We start from the raw sequence: 24641 nt of genomic DNA on the forward strand, positions 1-24641 counted from the left end.
AACTAATAGTATAATCTGTAACTAGTCTTTAAAGAAATACATAATACACATTTGCACTGTATGTCTTGTTATTTGAAATGTGCAGGAACCAGCATGCCTCGCTCTTCAACCTGACATGTTTACAATAGCGCACACACAATCAAAAAAAAATAACAGATTTTGTTACGGGAGCGTGCTGCCGAAGTCTGTGGAAAAAACAGTATCAGTCATAACTTCAGAATTGGTGTTAGCAGCAACCTTTACTATACACTTCATTTCTACAGCTCCCTATTTTATGTTGAAGTAAATTCTGATATAAAACATTAATAATGCTCTGCAAGTTGGGGTTGAGCTAAATGTGCTCCAAACTAAGATACAGCGCACATGAGAAACAAGTGAGAAATAAAGAAAGTGGGGCATTTCCATCTGTCACGAGGCTTACCGAGAAGTTATCGCTGCAAAGTGAAGTGTCCTACAGACTTAGAACAGAAGAAAATGGTCTGGGAAGGAATGTAATTAAAACTAAAGGAGATGAACAATGGAAAAGAGACTTACAGCAGGTGAAGAGCAAAAGGTCAAGAATCTGGGAAGCTGTTAGTCATTATCTCTGAGAAATTCTCACTGCAGAAGGGTAAAATTATCTGGCAGTGGCACATCATCCTAAAGAAGAAAAAGAATTTGATCTAAGGGGAACGTCAGCTCACGGTGGCAGCAGCTGTCCCTGCTGCCGTCTTCTGCAGTTATTGACCAAATACGAAGATTGTTACATTAATGCAAATGCCAATGAGCTGGCAGGATTAATGCACATGAGGTCACAGCCAGTGAGCAAGTTTCTGGTTAGATTCTTGAAAAAAGTTTACGTGCAGCTTGCTCTTGAGGAACTGAAGAGATGGGTTGAACGACTTTGCCGTGGAGCCTGGCACAGGAGAAAGATCAGAGGGCTCCGCGGTAACCCGCGTGCCGCAGCTTGTGTTTGGATGAAAAGATCAAAGAGGCTGTGAAATGCCAAATATAGGCACTCACCCTCTAGACTTGAGATCTCACTCCTTTTTAGGGCAATTTCAATATTAGAACACTAGGCAGATAAAAGAAATCTCTTAGTCTAAAACTGACAGTCTTGGATGAATAAGTTCACCTTGGCAGCAGAATGCAAGGATATTTGAATGTAATAGGAAAAATGGCAGAGGAATGCCCAAAGGTATGAGTGATGTTGCTATGCTGAGCATTGATAAGGCTTTGATTGTGGGCAAAAAGATAGCAAGTATAAAGTAAGTTTGGTATTCGGTGTGCTGTGAACAAAATGAAGGACACACATTACAATACATCATAAAATGGAATATGTAGTAAATTGCAGAAAGACCTACTTCCCTTCTTTCCTTTTGTTCCTGGCTATAAAAGTATGAAAAACCCTATTCTTGCCTTTCACGTCTCAGTCAGATTTTCTTCTTACACTAAGATGCCTGAACCAAGCAATCGTGGCTTTTAAGATTCTTTCAGCTTTAAAGGCATGTTTTTAAGAACATGAATGTGTAGCATCATTTTTTTGCTGATCTTTGAACTCTCCCCCACTGTAATAATATTAGCTGCTTATCTCAGGCTCATGATGTGCTTTCATGTATTTGTGAAAGAAGAGACCAGTCCAGGAACTATAGGCATGGACTCCAAAAAAAAAAAAAAAAGTGGAAGCAAGAATGCATAAAACAAGAATAGCGATGTTCAGTGCCGCATACTGCAGCGAAGCGTACTGTATGTGTAGTATTTTCCAACTCAAGTGGTATACTCAGAACTATGATAAATAATTTCTCACAAGTATTGCAATGCAAAGGGTGAAAAGTTCTTCTTACAGGGAATCCTTACCTTCTGCGGCTATAGTAAGCATTGCTTGAAATAAAGACCAGTATTTGGCTACTGGAATCAAAGGACGCATGTAATTCCCAACAAAATACCAAAAAAATACCGTTTTCAAACATGAAGCAGAAAATAGAAAAGAGCAGTAATTGGACAATACACATTCCCCTGGGAGTTGAAAAGGGAAGTTGTGCATGAAAATAAATTACAGAACTGAGGAATGAGATGGAAGGTCGGTCATGAACAGGCTAGCAGTCACATTCGTGCGCGAGGAACGCTGGTATGTTTGTTTCGGTCTCACGCATAAATGCAGCATCTCAGCGTGCCAAGTCCAGTAAGCGAAAAAGAGCCAGTTAGGGCTAGAAACACACTGGAAGAAACCCCATTATCTTGAAATGTACTTAACTTCAAAAAATAAGTTTCCTCACTTGGTTTCCCTGGCTTGCAGTATGGTTTCTGATTTTTAAACATTCTTTTCTTTTTCCTGTTGCTAAGTAAAAGTCTTATATAAACAAAGGAAATCAACTGTGTTAAAAGGATGGAAATGACTGTATGCAAAAAGCTGTCAAATCTACAGAGTAAGCAAACTGGAAAAAAACATTTCTTAACCTAATCCTTTCAGTTACAGCACTGCTGTGCAGTACTCATGCTGTTCAGAGAAAGTTAGGGCGTTGTGGGTTAAAACTGTTTGGAATTAATTCTCTCAATTTAAGAAAAAGAGTTTCTATAGCCTCACTGATATGCTTGGGGGTTTTTTTTTGTTGTTGGTTTGGGTTTGGGTTTTTTTGTTGTTGTTGTTTTGCATTTCTTGCCAGAAGGAGCAATTTTGATGATAATTGTAAGCATGAAATGTCTGCGAGGACCTGCAGGGTCACGTTCTAGTTACTTTAAGAGACTAAAGCTTCCCTCAGCTTCCCACTACACAGTCACAGGAGAGGGGTGAAAAACTCCTGAGAGCAAACAGGTCATATGTGGGCCTGGAAGCACCGTTTGGATACTTGTTTCTCTCTGTTCCAGGTACAGGCAGGCTATACTTCGAAACAAGGAACCTCAGCTGAACACCTTGGCTGACAAATGAGGGCTGTAGTCCTGGAAGCGCTAATCTTAAAGGCAGTTATATGACCTGAATGTCACATAATGTTTTACCTCTCCGTAGCATGACCACAGTGCATGTCTGTGAGCGAGCATGGTCTCAGGTCTAGAGCCAAAGGAGTGTACCTAACAGCGTAGGGAAAGACATGGTTTAGACCTCATAGGTCTACCTCAATTACAGAAACTGTCTCTGTCTATTCATATTAAATGGATATATAGCTGTTGGTTTAAAGAAATGTCAGTAGAGCCAGAAAAAAAAGCATCTCCTGCATGGCTTATGCCACCATTCGCAAACTATGACCCATAAGCAATTAACGAGTTATACATGTAGCTGTTCCGATTTCCAGCTACAAGCAGCTTAAGTAAATTAAATATTACCCCAGATTCTTTTTCTTAATCATACAAGGCTTGTTAAGAACTCAGGAGCAGGAGGGCAGGTGGTCTGCATAAACACTGGATAGGAAAGGCCCAAGAGACACTCCTACTAAGATACCCTTTTTATGAAAAATTTTGAAGACTCCTACAATAACAGCAAAATCTAGTCTAATAATAGGGAGTAAGTACAGAATGCTACAGAATTTAGCACCAATAAATATGCTTCCTTTGAAATGGTGAATTAGATGTGCAGCAGGATCTGGTCACACTTCAAAGAATAATATGCAGAGCTGAAGATCCATCTGTTTGCTCTTGCTATCACCACTGAGGCTCCTGTATGTTAAGCAGTCTTTTGACTACTTCAAAGCACGTTTGAAGTCTTTGCTCTGCCTATCCCATGCACAAAAAAGCAAACGTGCCTTAACAATATGAGTAGCTGGCATTTGTGTTCATTTGACTTGTAAATGAAAACAATTTGTTCCTGCTATGTATCATTTCTGGACACTTCTTTTTTTTCTTTTTTCTTTTTTTTTCTTTGGTTTTTCTTTTTCTTTTCCTTTTTTTAGCTACGATAGTGAGGGCCGTCTAACAAACGTTACATTCCCAACTGGAGTTGTCACTAACCTTCATGGGGAAATGGAAGGGGCCATTACAGTGGACATTCAGTCATCCAGCAGAGAGGAAGATGTCAGCATCACTTCCAACTTATCATCAATTGATTCTTTCTATACCATGGTTCAAGGTACTGTAAACAAAAGATTTCTCAGCAGATACTGACCTGAAAACTGTTTTCTTATGGTACAGGCAGCTCCAATCGGATGCATTAGAGGGAAACTTTAGAGGCATAGCATTTGGAGGAAGGAGCAATACCTCCATGGTTTTATACATATATAGAAAGAACTGTTTGGGGAAGAAGTTGCAATGAAAGTAGAATTAATATTTTCTAACCAAATAGCTTTTGTAAAGAGCTACGGAAAGCAGTCAGAATATCTGCTTGGTATTAAAAGGGAATCTTGGACAGGAGAGCAAAACGGATTGAAAGGGAAATAGGTACAGAAATAGCATGAAGTGAGATAGTAGCTTTAAAATAGCATGTGACGTCCCAGCAGCCACATCCTTGCAGAAGTCAGTAGTCATGGTATGCTTAGGATTAGGCCAAAAATGCCCAGTAAAAGAGGAGAACACATGTTTTGTGGCAGTCCAAAGAATATAGTCTGAGGGTGGGATTTTTTTAAGTGTTTAAGCAACTTTCAAGATGGGTCCCAAAGGCATTTGTGGTCTCATGTGATACAGACATTCTTACCAGCCTCACCCTGGATGTTTATTACCATCGGGTCAATTACGTGGAGTTAAGATGTTACATACACGTATTGCATGAAGGGTGTGGGACAAGGGCAGACTCTTAACCCATGTCGGTAATCCGTGCTTCTCTTCTTTGCTTTCTCAGATCAGTTAAGAAATAGCTACCAGATCGGTTACGATGGCTCACTGAGGATCCTGTACGCCAGCGGCCTGGACTCACACTATCAGACAGAGCCACACGTGCTGGCTGGCACTGCCAACCCAACAGTGGCCAAGAGGAACATGACCCTCCCAGGGGAGAACGGTCAGAACCTGGTGGAGTGGCGATTCCGGAAAGAGCAAGCCCAGGGAAAAGTCAACGTGTTTGGCCGAAAGCTTCGGGTAAGCACACGAGCATGTGTGGCACCTACTGCATTTTCATTAAGTGAAAGGAAATGTTAAATAGATTCCTATAGGTACTGCCCTCCAACAACCACAGAATATTTACCATAGACAAGCTTACTGTAGAGCTGGAAGTAACTGCTTTTATTACATCATTTATTGGCTGGTTTTCTTTATTAACTGCTCTTTTCTGCGGACTCTGAACTGTTGTGGTTAGCCTGGAATTCATTGGAATGAACCAGGATAAAAGAATAATTTTCTGCTCTCCTTTACTGGTTTTGTTTCTGGTACTGAATTCACATGCCTGATTTTGAATCTTGTTTTAAATTATTCTACCATAAGTTAACACAGTCCTAGGATTTTCTTTCATTTTTATTTTAAATATAAATTGAACTAATACTTATTTATGGTAGAAAGGGTTTAACTGTGTGTGCATGTGTATAGCATATTCCTCTAACATATGTCTTTACCATTTTGTTGGCATTTCTTCTTCCTATACAGTCAGTGAAATGTAAGTAGGAAGCAAACTATGATTTATGACAGCCATTTGGTAAAGACAACATAAATTAAGCATTTAAAATTGGGTTGCCAGGAGACCATTTCAAGACCACATCAGAGGTCTGACTTACTATTAGAACTGAATTCAGTTCTTTAAGTAAGGCCTAGACAGGATATCAAATGAAGGTAAGTAATTTCAGACCACTCAACTTCCAAGAGGTAACATGCCATTTTAAATCTTAATTTTTTTTTATATCTTCCTTTGGGATGAGAAAGGGAATGCTGTCACGCACCTTATATTCCTCTCTACCACTTGCTCTGCAAGGAGGATGGATTTTTTCCAGGAAGGAAGAATGATTATGCACAGCAGCTGCTGCTTAAGAACAACACGCTTGCACCTAGCTATGGCAGCTGTCTTACATGGATTAGGAAAGAAAGCTATGCTTCTGGAGCTCTTCCTTGTGGTTCTGGTTCCTAGACGTGTCATTACATAGAACAGTGGGATAACACACCTGCCAGTTCGTTTGTGAAAGAAGCCCAACAGAAAATAAAATAACCATACCGTGGGGTTTGGGTTTGGCAGTGAAACAAAGCCCCATGAGTCCAGTTCTCAAAAGTGAAGCAAAATTTTGCCATTCAGGTGCAGAGGGGGTAAAAGATGTCACTTTAACTTGGAAGTTTAACTTGCAATGTCGCTTTAACTTGTAAGAGTTAACAGGAAAAAAGGAATAGCAGAGAAAAGGGAAAGATTTAACAAGAAGGATGGGAAAGTGACAGATTATACATTAGGGTAAAATAGTAATTAAACGTGTATATACAAATGGGAGAAGTAGGTGGAAAATACGGGTTACTAAGAGAAAAACGCCAAAGAAAAGTAAAATCTTGTCAGCAAGAAAAAAGGAAGGTTTCTTGAAAGTTATTTACATGGGAAGATATTGCAGAAATGTTGCTCGGGGGTGGGTGGGGGATGTAGGAAAGCAGAGAAAGAAAACAGAAAGAACAGGAATATTTGAGGGAGCTCATCATTTTCATCTACAGATATGTCAGTAACATTTGGCTGAAAAGATGACAAATGTAGACAAAAAGCAGTGACAAAATGTATTGCCAGTAAATGTACTCATATATATGACACTTTCACTGTGTTAAATATATGCAGTATATAACATTACAAAGTACACTCTTGGTTTTCTATCCTGTATTAGTTCTACCCATTACTAGTAGTCTTTATAAAGAAATTAATTAGGAATTATGTCACCCTCCTTAACTCAACAACCCTCTGTCAATCAAACTTTTGTTCAGACTTCTTTTGGAATTGTTTGGTAAGCTAGTTTTGTCCCTGGACCTGTTCATTTGGTCTGCAGGCTGGCCTTTGGCAGAGGTCCTGACAGTTCTCTACACAAAGGACCCTTACTCAGAAGGGTCCCAAAGAAAGGAACTGGTATGAGCTCTGTCTCAAGGGATGCGTGCAGAGTAGACGGGTACTGTGGACAAGAGGGCTCACAGGGAGAGTTTGCTCTGCCTTCTGAAACGTGACACGCTCCAAGCTCTAAAGAGGTCCCCAGTTTTCACATTACCTCTTGAACCTCTCTGTAAGGCACAGCAATACACCCCTACTTCTAACGGGGGAATCGCAGCCAGATTTCATGCTTCTCATTGGAAATAAAACCAGGAGTCAAAGCAGAGCACGAGAGATGAACACCTAAACTACTGAAATGTAGTAGGACAGTAGGCAGGGACTGGTCAAGAGACTCAGTTTTATGTCATCGTTTCTTCATTGAAAATTTCCTGAAATACTATTCTTATCATAATGAAACCCAGAGGTTTCACATATATTTGGCGTGTGACTGTCTTTTAGACCCAATAAAAATGTTCAGGTTCTGCCGTAAAAGCATTTTGGTAGCAGAGCTGTTAAGAAACGCTTCTGTTGAAGGCAGTACTTGAGCTGACATATGTTATTCCAGCCCCGTACTGTCCAATGAAAGAAGCTGTATCACCAAAACTTGTTGTTATTGTAATTGCTGTCTGTATTAAGAGGTTATGCAGGCATAGCCAAAATGTCACCAAAAGCTTGCATGTCTGAACTCAGGAACAACTGTCAGCAGAAATCTAGAAGCATGAATCTGGCTGGAGAAAGAGGCATTTCCTTCCTTTCCCCTCGTATTCTGCCCTTACACAGACCAAACAGATGTAAAGTGAGAAGGCAAGGGATGTTATTATCCTATTTAGCAGATATGGCAGTGAGACAGCCAGATTAAGTACTTTTCTGCAATTTACACCGGAAGGATGTGCTTAGCCAAGAAATTAACCACAATTGCTTGGACATCTGCCTTAACCATAAAACCACCCTTCCCTCTTTGCCAGTTCAGAAAATCACAAGTGCCCATTCTCGCTTCAGTGTCTAAGCCTGACAAGTAGACAAGAAAATTAATAAAAATCGTAATTAAATGTAAAATAAGGAAGGGAAGATGGAGAGAAAAGGGGGGTGGGGGGAATCAGAGAAGCAAACAGGCAGGGAGAACGCAGAGATGAGTGCAGGCATGCGTGGGAGAGGCTGGGAAATAAAAGCCAGAGACAAACAAGATTTAAGAGTGAATTTAGGCAAATGAGCGAGTATTAGATGTTGGAAAATTTAAACAAAAACTACCTGAAAATCAGTAAGTCCAAAAAAAATGACAAAAAGGAAGTGAATTGGCATACTTCATAGATCAGTTTAACCTACTTCGAGAATCAGTCTTGTAGCATTAATTTCTCAAAACATATTTAAATCACATTTGATGGCTCGCTAAATAAAGTAGCTATTCTGCATCTGCTAGACTTTGTGTTCCTTACTTAGAAGACTTACATGAGAACATTGGTTTTGTTCCTGCATTGACAGTACAGATTGTTCTCAAGCCAGCGTTAAAAAGAGAAAGGTATTGTAGACAGACAGACAGGTAAAAGCAAAACTGAGCATTTGTAGGATTTTTTTTTCATATTTGCCTATGGCCCACCACCAGCACTTTAAAACCTTTTATGCCAGTAACAAAGAATCTAATTTATATGATCTTTTAGAAGCTTACCTCAGGGTGTAAGTACCAACATCCATGATGCGTTATTTTTGAACATGCAGCCTTGAAAAATGCAGAAATCCTCCAGTCATTTCTTTGGTCAGGATATCTGTTTTCTTGTTCTTTTCTGAATGTTATTTAGCCATCTTTCTTCACCTCTTTGTAATGTATGCATCAAGTGCTTGAAAAGGAATAATAAAAAAAAAAAACCTTAGCTCACATAGCCTAATGTCCATTTGTCCCCTACTTCCCATATGTTAGCAAAATACGGTGTTGAAAAATCTTAGGTATCGGTGTTTCATCCCCACCTGGAATAACTTTCAAAAGACGCGGCAGATCCAGAAATGGTTTACAGATGAACGAAAAAAATCCTAGGGGTCTGTTTGGGAACACTAAAAAAACCAGTTCAATGCAGAGGGGGAACAGAGAAATGCAAAGATACCAATGTGGGAAAAGAAAAACAGACATTTTCCTTTCATAAATATAAAAATGAGGGCCGAGTCAATGAAAGTGGAAGCGTATTTAGAACACTAAAAGGGGAGAGGGGCGGAAATTTCAACAGAAAAGTATTACATGGAAATCACTATCCACCAGCGTAGTTTACATATATAAATAATACAGTTTTTAACATAAAGGTATGCAGGCTAAGGCCTTGATTCCAAATCAGAATATAAACTTTAAAGCATTTGTAACTGTTTTTCAGTGGTTCAGTAGTCTTCCAGTCATTTATAGCTTTAAGTGGTCAGTTAATTAGGCGAAAGACATAAACCTCTACTAAGGATTTCATCCTCATCAATACGTTGCAGCAGCGGTATAGTGAGTTAAACTTCCATTTGATCCAGAAGGGGATCTAAAACTGTTTTCTAAAACTGTTTAAGCTTAATCTGAAGATTTAACATGCTTTTGTATTTACCATTTTGAAAAATACTTGCTGTGGAAGATTAGGATTCAGTTCTTTCATGGCGTGATTGTTATGAATTGGACAAGCGGTTACTGGGAATACGTTTTGACAATAATTTGCTAGATATACTTTGGACTGCCTACAAAAGTAGTAGTTTGTTCACTGAAATGGCCCCATTTATTACAGAAGTTTTCAGTGCTCATCTTTCACTAATTTTCTTAACAGTTGACTAAGCATTAAGAAAGAATACACTGCAACAAATTCTGGGCTATCTCTTCATATAATGAGACCTTCTAAAGTAGATGCTAATATAGTGCCTTACATTTACATCAAAAAGTTGCTAAAATAATTTACACGCACAGCAAATCAATCACTGTACATGGTATTTAAAGAATAGCTAGCTTTTGGGAAATAATAGGTGGCTAAGGTTTGAACAGCATGATTTATTGTGTCATTTTGTTTGCTTTAAAAAGGTTAATGGCAGAAACCTCCTTTCAGTTGACTTTGATCGAACCACAAAGACAGAAAAGATCTACGATGACCACCGTAAATTCCTGCTGCGGATTGCCTACGACACGTCAGGGCACCCCACCCTGTGGCTACCGAGCAGCAAGCTGATGGCTGTCAATGTTACCTATTCATCCACAGGTCAAATAGGCAGCATACAGCGAGGGACCACTAGTGAAAAAATAGAGTACGATGGACAGGGAAGGATAGTGTCTAGAGTGTTTGCTGATGGGAAAACTTGGAGTTACACATATTTGGAAAAGGTAAAGAACACTCGGGTTTTAAAAAATGCTTGGAACATGCTGAAGTTCTGCAGCATCTGACTGCTGCGTACAAAGCAAAAAGAGGTAGTAGAAGCACCTTTCAGTTCTTCTAAGTATCAGCATGTGATTCCTAGGGGAATGTTTTACACAACAGATATGTAATCACGCTGTAGCTAATTGCTAGGAATTGATGTGGTTTTAAATTATTTAGGCCACCAGCTAACAAGAAGCATCAGTATTTACCTTTTATCTTAACACTTAAATTAAGGTACAGGGAATAGATTGCTGCAGTATAATTCAGTTGAAAATAATTTGTTTGTAGTCTTCATTGTTGGTTTTTTTTCACTACAAAGAAAAACTCTTGTTTCTAAATAGAGCTGTCAATTTGTACTTGCTATATGTTGTAGCAGCAAAATAAACGATAGTCAAAAGATTAGGAATCTTCATTATATGTAACGATTGCTGAATGATAGCTCTCCCTCTAGAAATATTTGTGAAAATCCCCCTTGTGAGATCTCATGCCTGCTATGCAAAAAGAGAATCCATTTCTTTCTGGGGTTTAAATATATTTCTGTCGAAGCTGTTGCTCAGCAAATACTGTTTACTAGTCACCGCAGACATAAGTCAATCAAGACCTATGATACATAATAGCCATGCATCAGAAAAATGTCAGTATAATTCCCAGTAGCTCCTTTTGATATAAATAAACAATTTGTTTGCCTATGTCTTAAAAGCTTACAGAACAAGAACACGGTATTCAGGGATCTCAGGCTATTCAAATTCTTCAAAATCATCTCTAATTGTAGGGAAGAAATTGTATCTCCCATATGTTGTTCTCCTCGTGAGTTAATGGCTCTAAGACAGTTTTACTTCTTCCCATATTAAACATGACTTATCTGAATCCATTGACAATCTGCTGTTTAGCTGTGAATGCTTGATAAAAGAGTGATACAGTCATAACAAGTAGCAAATTATGAATGTGGAACTACTAATTACAAAAGCCCTTACAATTAAGCATCCAAGTAAATTAGGCAGGGAGATGTTAACAACATGTAAGGTCAAGGATAACTCAATTAAAGAAGAGATAATTTTCTCAAGCGGGAATGTCACATTTTTGTGAAGAAATAGTATCGGTATATGGGGGTGGGGGGGAAGGGGGGTACTCCACCATTTGTCACATGGTAAAAATCTGTTCTTAATTTTCAGTCAATGGTTCTTCTGCTTCATAGCCAACGGCAGTATATCTTCGAATATGATTTGTTGGATCGGCTTTCTGCTGTCACCATGCCCAGTGTTGCTCGTCATACCATGCAGACTATCCGCTCCATTGGTTATTACCGGAATATATACAACCCCCCAGAAAGCAATGCTTCTGTCATAATGGACTACAACGAAGAAGGGCAGCTCCTCCAAACTGCCTTCCTGGGGACAAGCCGAAGAGTTTTGTTCAAGTACAGACGGCAGACCAAGCTCTCAGAAATTTTATATGATAGTACAAGAGTTAGTTTTACTTACGATGAGACAGCAGGAGTCCTGAAAACAGTAAACCTCCAAAGCGATGGTTTTATCTGCACCATTAGATACAGGCAAATTGGCCCACTGATTGACAGACAGATTTTCCGTTTTAGCGAAGACGGAATGGTAAATGCCCGATTTGACTACAGCTATGACAATAGCTTCAGAGTGACTAGCATGCAAGGTGTCATCAATGAAACCCCACTGCCTATTGATCTCTACCAGTTTGATGATATCTCTGGCAAAGTTGAACAATTTGGAAAATTTGGAGTTATATATTATGATATTAACCAGATCATTTCAACAGCTGTAATGACCTACACAAAACACTTTGATGCACATGGCCGCATCAAGGAGATTCAGTATGAGATATTTCGGTCATTAATGTATTGGATTACAATTCAGTATGATAACATGGGACGAGTGACAAAAAGAGAAATTAAGATAGGCCCGTTTGCCAACACCACAAAATACGCTTATGAATATGATGTAGACGGTCAGCTCCAGACAGTTTATCTGAATGAAAAAATAATGTGGCGATACAACTATGACCTGAACGGCAACCTCCACTTGCTCAACCCCAGTAGCAGCGCCCGTCTGACACCACTCCGCTATGACCTGAGAGACAGAATAACTCGACTAGGTGATGTTCAGTACCGATTAGATGAAGATGGATTTCTGCGTCAGAGGGGTACTGAAATCTTTGAATACAGTTCAAAGGGCCTTCTTACGCGAGTTTATAGCAAAGGCAGTGGGTGGACAGTGATTTACCGTTACGATGGACTTGGACGACGAGTTTCCAGTAAAACTAGCCTTGGACAGCATCTCCAGTTTTTTTATGCAGACCTCACTTACCCAACCAGGATAACTCACGTGTATAACCACTCAAGTTCTGAAATCACATCTCTTTACTATGATCTGCAAGGACACCTTTTTGCCATGGAAATTAGCAGTGGAGACGAGTTCTACATTGCATCAGACAATACAGGGACACCACTGGCTGTTTTCAGTAGCAATGGTCTCATGCTTAAACAAATCCAGTACACTGCTTATGGAGAGATCTATTTTGACTCTAACCTTGACTTCCAGCTGGTAATCGGATTCCACGGAGGCTTGTATGACCCACTGACCAAGCTAGTCCACTTTGGAGAAAGAGATTATGACATACTGGCAGGCCGGTGGACAACACCTGATATTGAAATCTGGAAGAAAATTGGGAAGGATCCAGCTCCTTTTAATTTGTACATGTTTAGAAATAACAACCCAGCCAGTAAAATACATGATGTGAAGGATTATATCACAGGTAAAAGGTTACTTAATTTCAAGTCTGTCTCCCACTTGCTCAGAATCTTACCTGTCTGTGTTCTCATAATCTGGAATCTGACTGGGTTACAGGCTGAGGATACTGCCTGGGGAAGGTCAGTAAAGAAATTCTCAGGGAAGGTATATGTTAAGAAAAGTAGTCGGCACTTAGAAACAGATCAACAAAGTGATTTTAGCTTGGAGGTGCTGGACTAAAGACATCCAATTTTGACTGAAATTCACAGTTCTGGTGAAATTGCTAAATATGTCCTATTTGGAAAAGTTCTTTATGAGGAAGCATTAAGCAGTTAACAACGAGAATAATTACAGCAAACTTGCATATCAGGAATAGTGAAATAGCACATGGGAGATCTTGAAAATATCTCATCTAGCTTTAGATATTGATTTAGGTACTTGTATAATAATTTAAGGTCCACAGGCCATTATGAGCTTTCAAGTTTAGGTAACTAAACCTAAACCCTTGTGCCCTACTTTTTCCTTATGGTGCTTTAATATTAGACTGTTGCCCCAAAAAGATAAATCGGAGCATCTCAGTACACAGAGGGGCTGGGTTTTCCAAAGTACGGTTTGGAGTACCAGCGGAATACATCTCTTCCTCTCCCATTAACGGAACTGTAATGCAGTGTGCCTCAGCTAGAGAGAGCTCAGTGCTTTGGGAGAGGAAAGAGGAACCCTAGGTTGCCTTCCAGTACTGTCATGCGTTAGCCAGTGCTCTTGCAGTGAAAAAAAAATAAGACTCCTTGAGCAAGTATAAGAGTAAGAACCCCTCAAGTCCGTTCACGAGAATCTCCTTACATGTGGATTAAAGTCAGGCTTCTTCACGGCTGTGGGCTACTGAGCAGTAAAAAGTGCATATTGATGGACCAAAAAGACCACAGACAAGAAGAAGAGAGACTGTAAGGGTAGCAAGGGCACGAGGGGTCTTTCTGTGACCAGTTAACGAACACAGCAGAAAATATCCACTGGAAGTTGGTTGGTATTTGCCAAGGTAGGTTTTTGCAAGGCTACTAATGTAAATTGGCTAAGAAAGAGAAGTCCAATAAGCTCCAGGGCCAGCACAAATTAACGAGCACACAGCCAGGAGCGGGGAAGGAGAAGCGGGGTATAGAAAAAGGACCGTGCATTTTTCTTTTGGCAACAAAGAGCTGCTAATGCGCCACTCCCTGTATATCTGAGTACCTAGGGAACCTATATGCTTTTTGTGGGTCTAGAGTTAGTGATGTGTAGTGTTTTCCATTATTCTACATACAAAAAAATCTGATTGCACATTGCCAGAAGTTTCTGAAAAATGCAGGGCTCAGATCCATTTGAATGTTCCTATTTTAATAGATGTAAATAATCTGAAATATTTTCCACAGAGAGCGCCAGACTACAGAAGGGGCTCAGCCCCACTCACAAGTTGTGAGATTACGACTCGGAAAAGTATCCTGGGAATCAACTGGGTTTGCATTAATTTAACAAACAGCAGCTATTAACGGGGTTGCTAACGGACTGCCTGGGACCAAGGATAACAACAGACCTTTGAGTCTGTCCTCTTTTAGCAGCAGGTGCTGTAGGGGATGCAGTTGCAATCAGATTCTTTGTGGCATTAAAAATTATGCACTTAGTTTAAAAACTGCCCTCAAAATACAGTTTTAGTTCTTTACTTAACATCTTTGAGGTATGAAATACATAGACACACACTGTTTATATGAGGTTATCATTACAATTAGTAATTTGGCTGACTGGCAGTGTTAGCTGCAGAGCCTTCATGAGGCGTATCCGGAAAGGTTAGAAATTATTTTAAGGTAAATATTTTTTATCCTTTAACGGAAAATTTGGTTTCTTGGTCCACATTTTGGGGGTTTTCTTAAATGAAAACTACTAGACTTGGTAAGGAGTAGTCTACTAACTTCTGCTAAGCTTAGTATTTGTGAAAGCTAGGGTAAAAAAAACAAACAAGGCAGAGCACCCATTCTTGCCCAGCAATTCTTGACTAATTGATTGTTGGCATCCCTAATGTATTTATTTTTAACAGAACATTAAATGTATCATAAATAATGTTACCTAACGCCAGTTTAGTATTCATGTCTGCTTACTGATGCAACTGTAATACATTTCATTAGCTTTTAATTTCATCGGTCCAACTTCATCTTGAAGAGGGGGAGATTTCCCTTGAATCAACATAAAATGTCTGCCAAATCATTTAAAAGGTAATCGAGCGTACAGGCATTATTTCAGTGGTAGTCTGGAGACATTACAATAACACACATGTAACAAAAGGATAGGATGTGCTCTGCTGTACTTTTTCTTTTTTTGCTTTGTTTTAAAGTATGAAGGTGTGACATAAAGCGTGTCCAGCCTGACCATGAAATCCCAGTTAGTTTAGGCTATATTAGAAGGAAATCTCACTTTAATTGTGCTCCTGCAGTTGTTCTGGAAGTCACTGAGGCCTTCAGGATTGCTGAAACCTTCAGTGCCTTTCAAACAAGCATAGTGGAACAGAAGTTGTCTTTTAAGTTTAGACCTTCAGGTTTTCTGTATAGGGTTTCGGTTCTAGCTGTAGCACAACACTATAATCCACACATATCAAAGTGAAAACTGTTGAAAAACTTTCATGTTACAGAAGGCAATCAACTGTGCCAAAAGCTATTCCATGTAAAAATGGCAATATATGCAAAATCTAGAACAATTCTCAATTTTTTCTCTTTTTTTAAAAAATTATTCTCTTTCAGATGTTAACAGCTGGCTGGTGACATTCGGCTTCCATCTGCACAATGCCATTCCTGGTTTCCCTGTTCCAAAATTTGATTTAACAGAACCTTCTTACGAACTTGTGAAGAGCCAGCAATGGGAGGACATACCAGTAAGAAACAAAACTAAACATACAAATGGAATAAGACAGAATGTTCCTTTCTATTCATATCGTATTAGGCATGGATAATCCTGACAGGGTTACTTGCTAAATTAAATCTGAACAGTGCTTTTTAAGCCTCTAATTTTTATCTTCTTTCAAAAGCATCGAAGAAATTACAGATGGTGTTTTTCCTTACATATTTGCTAAGCTAGGTACCATTTTAAACAAGCTTTTGTTTGCTTTCAGCAATAAAAATACAGAAAGACAATAATCAATGAAAAGAGGTTTAGGACCCTTGAAAGATGTCTTAAGTTTTGTAGCAGAAACTACAGAGATTAGATTTGTACTAATACTCTGCCTGAAGGCAAAAACTGAACACTGCAGTAAAAAATAGACTGTGAAATAAACAGAGGAACAGGTGATATAAATTATGCATACTGGGCACCACTACAATTTTATTTCTCTTTAATATTAACCATGTTTTATATGTAAAGATGAAATATTGAAAATGAAATTACCTGAGGTAAAACCCATTACATTACATAAAGCCAAAACTCCAGGTGCTTATGAAGTTCTTTGGGAGGAAAAAAAATGAAATTCAGTCCTGAAAGCCTGCTACGTTTTTAAATTATGAAAGAAATAAATGTGGAAGTTAAAATCCAGATCTGCTATTTAAGAAAATTAAAACTTACTCAAAGGTCAAAGACCTATGCCCTCAAAAATCCTACAGTTCTCAGTTAAGAAGGAAGTGTTAAGAGACAGTAAAACAGGTAATCCCATTCTGAGCAGTCAAAACCAGATCTCTTTTTACAAGAATCGTGATAGAGAGCTTTACAAGATAAAAGAGGATATGATCTTGAAGAATCTTACAACTTAATTTAGACAAAAAGGTGGTCCAGCAGAAGGAAGCATATGGAAGCTAATTTTGCATGCATGAAGTGACCCACTGTATAAATTTTTTTAATAGCCAGGGATTAAGTAATGGGGAAAGACCTTAGAGCACAGCATGAGAATAGTGTCTCCTGTGAGCAGGAGAAGCAGTGAAGGAGGAGCACTGCAAGTACTCCAGGCAAGGTGGTTGTATCAGGAGATGAGAGACCTGTCATCAGGCACGGCTGGGAAGAACTGTCAGAGGTTATTTAGATCTCAAAGACTAAAGAACGCAATTATCCACAAACACCAGCAAAGGTGCACCAGGAAGAGAACCAGTCTGGTCAAAGAGATGAGAGCAGACAGCTAGTTGTCAAAAATCTTCAGGAAAGAGCTCATCAACGTGAGGAGTGCCAGGGGCATGTGACATGACAGCGAGAAAGAGAGAAGTGGGAGGAAAACAAGGATTCAAAATTCTCAGGTAGGAAAAAGCTGTGACTATGATATTGACTGTTGAACAAGCAAATGCAACCAGGAGGCAGAAGTAAACACACAAACCACTTAGTATTTTGAAACATTCTGGAGTGAGCGAGCTTTACCGAGCTCTGAGGATACATGTTAAAAATAAACAAACTTTGTCATTATGAACTTGCTGTAGCATCTCACTGCTCTCATTGATGAGCGTGCTGTCTAGAATATATTTTGTGCTCAATAGCTTTCATGTAGGATTTACAACAGCTGAAATCCATACTTGTTAGCAAGTGCAGACAGGAATCTGCCACATTCAAAAAGAGTTGAGAGTCCAAGTCAATTCATAATTCCCTCAGGAACTGTCCCCTCCAGAAAGCTGCCCTCATGGCAGAGCAGAGAAGCCTTTGCAAACCTTCTGCCAGGCTTTGATTAGCAGCAAGGCTGAATTAAGGTTGGAGGAGTCTGTTAATGACTCCTGCTTGGTCTCCCACCCAGAAATTTGGGAAAACTGAACAGGCTTTTGCCTCATTTGTCAGCAATAAATCAAATGGTATTTTAGTGAAGGGAGAAAGGGTCAATTGGAGGATAAACTGGATCATCTACAGAAACTTAAGTATTCCTTTTCAGAAGTGCAGCCAAAGCTATTTAAATCTTTCTCTCATTTCCCGCTGAGACCACTGCTAGGGCAGCTGTCTGCTCCCCACCTCCGTCCATACTAGCTCATTCACATCTTGTGGCTGTTAAGTCAGGGTTAGACAGGTAAGATGTGCCTGTTCTGCACAGTTGTAAGGTCTCATCCCAGCCACGTCTGGCCCCCGTAATGTGAGGTGCCCCACTGGCTAGCTGTGCGAGCTAACCATTCCTGCTAGCCATTCTGGCTCTCCTAGCTGGTCTGGCTAACCACAGCGGTTAGGCTGGCAGGTCCCATTCCCCAGCTTCCCTCTCTCCTTACCAAAAGTGCATCTGGCATATAGCTCTTAATAGTCAAAATAAACTTCAACAGATTCTCCTATCCTGCACCTCACAATTGCAACTCTTATTTCCTCCCGTTCATAGCACCCACCTTTTCAACAAGCACACCCCAGATACAGCAAACGCAGAATACCAAGCGAGCGTGTTTTATACTTGCCCGTTGGTTCTTTTCCTTCATTGTCCCTCTTTGCTAGTTGTCAACAAAGCACTCTACTGTATTCAGGATTGCACCCACCTGAAGTTCTGGGGGGCGAAGCTGCTCATCTCTCTTAGGCAGCATGCCGATACTTGGAGCGAAATGGAAGCTCACGCAACTGAATTGGCTGCAGCCTTTTCACATATCCCCTTTTATCAGTTTCTGCAAGTATTTGCAAGAAAGGGCATCAGTCCCCAGTATTCCACCTTACTGCTCTGTACCATTTGCTTCTTTCTCCTTTACTGTAAAGACTATCATTACAGTTTGATTCCCCTCTTTCTTTTAGCAGCTCGAGGGGTTATGAGAGCCTCCCTGCAGTTTGGTCTCATACTGCAGCTACCTGAGAGACTCCATCTCCTGACTCAGCGTAAAGAACGGCTTGTTTCTGTTCTAAAGTGCAGCTTCGCAACCTGCAAAAATCTCAATGTTGATGGACTTCTGGTAGACAGGAATCATAGTTGAACAAGCTCACAGGGTGAGAGGACACCGTAGTACGATAGCTCTTACCCATACTAAGTATTAGTATTGCAAAGGTCTGTGCCGTACAGCCCAGCAAGCAGCCTGTGAATTTAAACTTTAGTTTTGTGCAGGTTCTTGGGGAACCAAAGAGTAAAAACACTGAACACTAGCAAACAAAATAGTCTTGTAACTCAGCAGAACAAGCAGCGTGTAGATTTAATTAACTCCTTGGCACTGTCAGTTGTGGCATATCCTGTTGTCGTCCACAGGCAGCGCATCAAGCAAGCCAGGCTCTTTGGCATCTAGAGGGCTACAGATGGCTGGTAAAACTTGTGTCTGTTCTTGTTTACAGCCAATTTCTGGAGTGCAACAACAAGTGGCAAGACAAGCAAAGGCTTTTCTTTCCCTGGGAAAGATGGCAGAAGTGCAGGTCAGCAGACGGAAATCCAGTGGAGAGAAGTCATGGCTGTGGTTTGCTACGGTGAAGTCTCTGATTGGGAAGGGGGTGATGCTCGCTGTCAATCAAGGCAGAGTGCAAACAAACGTGCTCAACATTGCAAACGAGGACTGCATAAAAGTGGCAGCTGTTCTGAACAACGCCTACTACCTAGAAAACTTGCATTTCACTGTTGAGGGAAAGGACACGCACTATTTTATCAAGACCACCTCACCCGAGAGTGACCTTGGGACGCTGAGGCTGACAAGTGGGCGGAAGGCCCTGGAGAACGGCATCAACGTCACTGTTTCCCAGTCTACCACTGTGGTAAACGGCAGGACTCGTAGGTTTGCCGATGTTGAAATGCAATACGGTGCTTTAGCACTTCACGTCCGCTATGGCATGACACTTGATGAGGAAAAGGCCCGAATACTGGAGCAAGCCAGGCAAAGAGCTCTTTCCAGTGCCTGGGCCAGAGAACAACAGAGAGTAAGAGATGGAGAGGAAGGCGCCAGGTTGTGGACAGAAGGAGAAAAGAGGCAGTTGCTAAGTGCTGGAAAGGTACAAGGATACGATGGGTACTATGTACTCTCTGTGGAGCAATATCCAGAATTAGCAGACAGCGCTAACAACATACAGTTCCTCAGACAAAGTGAGATAGGAAAGAGGTAACACACTGGCTTAGCTCAGGCTGCCAAAGAGACTGTGTACCAGTGTCTTCTAAAAAGGAGACCAAACTGTTTTGCTGCATTACTACTTGAGCCTAAGCTTACATCTTTGCTCAGATTTTTTTCTGTGGCACAATCTGAACAGACTCTGTAACGAAAAGAGCGCCTTCCAGAAGAATGATACTGCTTATGACAAAACTTTTTTTTTTTTTTTCTCAATGACCTTAAAGGTGATCTGCTTTAAAGAATATGTTTACATATGCATATCGCTGCACTCAAGTTGGACTGAAAAGTATTAAAAAGAAGACAAAAAGAAAAAAAGGCCTACAGATTTTGCAACAGGCTGGCTGTTCCTTTGAGGCACTGTATTTAATTAAGATACAGACCCATACAGTGTTTCCAAATAAATATTACTGAATTGTTGACCTTTGCTTACGAGAAGTAGTCTCTCTCTTTCTCTTTCTCTTTTTCTCTCTTTCTCACTGCATAGGATGTGGTATATATCTGTTAATTTTAAAACGTGGGGCAAAAATTACTGTTTATAGAGAACCCAACTGCTTTAAACTGTGCTGCTTTCTAAAAGGACATTGGCACAAGTGACTTATGCTACCATGGGAATTTAATAATGGATTTTACAATGCTAACATGGTTTGCCTTGGGGGGAAAATGGCAAGTAGAATCCTTGTTGCAGATAAGCAAAGGAAACCCTGATTTTTTTGTAAATTATGTGAGACAAGTTGTTTATGGATTTTTATATGAATTACAATTTACTGTACATCAAATATTAGTCTCAGAGGAGTTAATTTATGTAAAGTGTTTAAAAAAGTTTATACTTAAAAATAAAACGATAAAAACATGTGCTGTGTGTGATTTTTTTAAAGAAAAAGGAATTGCACCTTTTATGTTATAGCTGTACAGTATAAAGGATTATATTGTAGAGATATAACAGTGATGACTAATGTCCAAAAGTGTTAATATTTTTGTATTAGGTTTAAAGCTGTGCATCTATCACTCTGCTGATAGGATGGGACACTCCAAAGTGGCTGGCTGAATCAGACCACAGCTCCCTCCCCTCCCCTCCCGTTCCTCTCCTGTCACCCAGGCCAGTGCCACTTCATCAGTCATTGTTAGAAGGCACAGTAACCAAATAAGTCTTGTTTATTATGATGGAAGACTTTAATAGGTTGGGTTTTCCTTGTCTTTTTCCAGCCCTAACGTAATAAATGGACATTTATTCATACCAAGTGGGGTTTCTGTTGGTTTTTTAGAAGCTTTGTTTCACAATGGAGAGAATAGTGTCTCAGGTGCTTGGCAAATTGTATGTAGAAGAAGAAGAAGAAATGATGTAGTTCATCCAGTTATGTCAACTTTGTCTTATGTATAATACAGCTCTTTTAGATGTTAATAACTCCAGATAGAAGAAGTGTACCTCTGACCTGATGCTACAGAATTGCTCTTTAGGCAGGCAGGCTGTTCAGTAGGTTCATCTCCTGGCCTTCGGCTGGCAGATCAAATCCCATTACTGTGAACACTGAGCCTGGGGATGGAGAGGAAGGTCCAATTCTAGTGCCTAGTCTGCATCTCCACACCACTGCATAGATTTGGCATGCTCGGCTCCAAGGCCCAGTTTACGTGCTGCAGGACAGAACTGAAGCTTGCAGCTGGTTCCTCGTAGGAAGCCTGTGGTGGCATCTATGGCATCTGTTCTACATCTTGGCTGAAACCATTCTTAGAGCTTTACTCTCATGAGCACTAAATTCAGCCACAAAAATAAATATTTTTAAGATGAGACAAAATTGGGGTTTTTTTGATGTTCATTGAAATATACACAGTATTTCTATCCATGTATTATAATGACAAAACATAGTAAGTGAACGTGTCTTAACTATGAATGGTTCAAGTGGATGTAATAAAAATAGTTTTCTAACTGCTTTGTATTCCGAGAGTCTATGGTATTACATACTCTAAATTGCACATTAGGATTGTTTGATAAACAGATTTGAATTTCTCCCAGCCAAGTTGCTACCGAATCTACAGTATCAGTGCTATTACTGTATGTGTGTATTTGGTAGAGCATACAGAACTAATTACACATATAATGAATGCTAATCATCTATTAGAATGAAAGCACAGATTAGTTGTTAGTACTTTTACCCTTGAAGTCTTGAGGGCCCTAAATTTAGAGAGGACGATATGTCAGACCCCAGAGGCGTGTCATTGATCTACGTATTCTTTTTAAAGATGTAAAATGCTAGGTGTTCGCAGTTCTGTTGGGTGGCTCTTCCACAGCACTGTATTTAGCATGCTGTAAGTGCTCTCTGTTGAAATAGGCTCATATTCTAAATTATGTCAAATGTTTCTGTTCTGTTTGAATATGAAAAGCTTGTATAACATGTCAACAATGAAATATATCTTCTACTTGACGCGTACCAGTTCCTTCTCCTTTGTTCTGGCACCAATAAACAACAAATTATAGTATCTGTTGGTGATCATTTTAGATAAAGTCAAATCAAGCCAATTAGTGGCCTTGTTAGTAGGTATAATGAGCCTATTTCTTGCTAAAAAAGACTTTTGATCTGGACATGCTCCTGCAGGAAATAGCGACCTTGGGGAATATATAAACAAAAGATCTTTTTAAAGAAAAAATATGCATAATTAAAAGAAGCATATTACAAAAAAAGAAAGGAGATTCTAAGTATTTTAGGCAATGCCAGTCAAAATGCTATCCTGATATTTTGAGATGTATATTTCGTCTGATTTGTATTGTTCTTTTAATTTGCCTTCTTAACTTTATATGTGTCCTGAATTTTCCACAAATTGATAACTATAGATTGCATCTGGGCTTTCCAATAAAAGCCGACCCAATGTGTGTGTGTGTGTGTGTGTTTATATTTGTTTTTTAAATCTGTATGTCGCATACTGCATCTGTGCTATTGCTTTTCTCGTTGTATCAGAAAAAGCCAACTGATCCATTTGCACCAGTATCGATTCATTTGCTTCACAGTTGGCAGTATCTTTTTGACTCTGTCCAATGGCCTTGTCTGCTAACTCAGCAAAGTGAATTAGTCCACGGGATCTCTCAGGTGGCCTGCTTTAGAGAAAACGTTAAATACACCTCACAAAGCCAAATCTTTTATAGATAAGGGAAACCTAAAGAACAAAAAAAAAAAAAAAAAAACAAAAAATCACTTGGAACCGTTTTCTCTCATGTCCTCCTGAGTAAAAATACAACAAAAACTATCTGATTATAAATAAATAGGTTGGCACTAGTGGTTACAAACATACACAGAAGAGATCCTTCAATCTGCATTTAGAACCACTCTGCAGAAACTGCTGACTTCAGCACTGCTATATGTCAAGAGACCGCTTTGATTTTAGTTGGAACAGGCAGACTTCACCACACATACTTTGTAGTGACAACCTCCAGTTGATAACATGTTGATCCAGCACGAATCAGGTCACTCTGCTTAGCTAACTGTGGCCTAATTTTGTTATTTAAAAAAAAAAAAAGTAAGAGAGCTTTATATGTTCACACTCAGGAGGTGAGAGATTTGCATTTGACAAGGGGGAAAAAAATGCCAGTTACCACTGCCACTCTTCAGAGGCACTTTTAAAGTGATGGCTGAAAGACTGTAAACCAAAAAAAGACTGCATAAAATAACAGTTTAAAACGATTGTCTACAAGAGAATAGGCTGCAGTCGCAGAGAGTCTGAGATGACAAAATGTTCAAACTCTGTTTTCAGAAGAAAAAAGAAAAACCTTCTAAAAGCGTTAATACCTTAGTTGACTGCTAACTCCAGAATGGCAAGCTACAGCTATACATATGGCCAGCTTGAGAACCTTTAAGAAAAAGAGGAAGAAGCTAGCGTGTAATTCTTTGGGGATGTGAAATGCAAAGCAGAGACACTTACTAGAAACAGCTTCTAAGCAGCTTATTAGAAGCTGCTTATTTGACACCTATTAGAAGCTGCCAGGGTTAAAAATAAGCCAAAGCAGAGAGCATCACACAGCATAAACTGAACAGCACAGGCACAGGGAAATCACCCCGAACTGCAAAGCCACATCCAAACCAACCAGACTGATCAGCTTCTCATCTACAGCCAATTAGTGCTAAGGATTAAACATGCAATGCTTATAAAATTAAATTGATCTTTGACTGCACGCACAAGTTGCTGGGGCTCAATGATCCAAAAAAAAAAGCCAAAATGAAAACCAGTTAATTGATGGGTAGGTGCCAGTTTTTTCCCCCTGGGAAAAAAAGGAACACGTGGTATATAGCGACCACGCTGACAGACAGCGCTTAAGACTCATTTTTTTTCCTCTGAAGTTTCTAGGTTTGTGGCAGAGTGACCATAAGAGGCAAATTCAGCTGTGTGAATGCCTAGGCTGCACCTATAATAAAGGTCAAAACACTAATAATAGGCAGAGCCCCGCTCCTCCCCCCAGGCCCACCTTCCCACAGGAGTAGCATAAACAAGGATGCCAGCGCTTGCTTAAGCGCACCACCAAAACCTGAAAAAACCTGCAGCTGTGTGTTCATTCACCCCAGACACCTGAGTATTCATTGCAAATCACTGAAAATGCCTTGGGCCTTTCAGGGAGAAAAGATGGTGGAAAGGTTTGTTTCTCATGCCACCTCCTAATCGCAAGACAGAATATGGCTCTTGCAGTTGGCGCTGTAAGGGGGACAGAGGAACAAGG

At 39.8% G+C, this 24641-nt stretch overlaps 1 protein-coding gene and 1 long non-coding RNA gene across 8 annotated transcripts in view; one reads left to right on the plus strand and one right to left on the minus strand.

Annotated features, from left to right (window-relative positions):
* Positions 1-20795, plus strand: part of TENM3 (teneurin transmembrane protein 3) — a 323343-nt gene extending 302548 nt beyond the window's left edge. For all 7 annotated transcript variants that reach the window (XM_040600425.1, XM_040600594.1, XM_040600681.1 and 4 more), the window contains 6 exons: positions 3861-4036; positions 4742-4977; positions 9897-10193; positions 11400-13011; positions 15746-15876; positions 19188-20795. In XM_040600425.1, the coding sequence (XP_040456359.1) occupies positions 3861-4036; positions 4742-4977; positions 9897-10193; positions 11400-13011; positions 15746-15876; positions 19188-19943 (3208 nt within the window). In that variant the 3' untranslated portion in view covers positions 19944-20795. The remainder of the gene's footprint in view (positions 1-3860; positions 4037-4741; positions 4978-9896; positions 10194-11399; positions 13012-15745; positions 15877-19187) is intronic.
* LOC121091373 overlaps positions 1-23805 on the minus strand; it is a 36072-nt gene extending 12267 nt beyond the window's left edge. Inside the window, exons 1-3 of the long non-coding RNA XR_005828916.1 lie at positions 23719-23805; positions 12786-12910; positions 8535-8703 (exon numbers count right to left, since the gene is read on the minus strand). This is a non-coding gene — a long non-coding RNA (uncharacterized LOC121091373). The remainder of the gene's footprint in view (positions 1-8534; positions 8704-12785; positions 12911-23718) is intronic.
* Positions 23806-24641: the final 836 nt, after the last annotated feature.

Source organism: Falco naumanni, chromosome 1, assembly GCF_017639655.2.
Source record: "Falco naumanni isolate bFalNau1 chromosome 1, bFalNau1.pat, whole genome shotgun sequence".
NCBI classification, from domain to species: Eukaryota; Metazoa; Chordata; class Aves; order Falconiformes; family Falconidae; genus Falco; species Falco naumanni.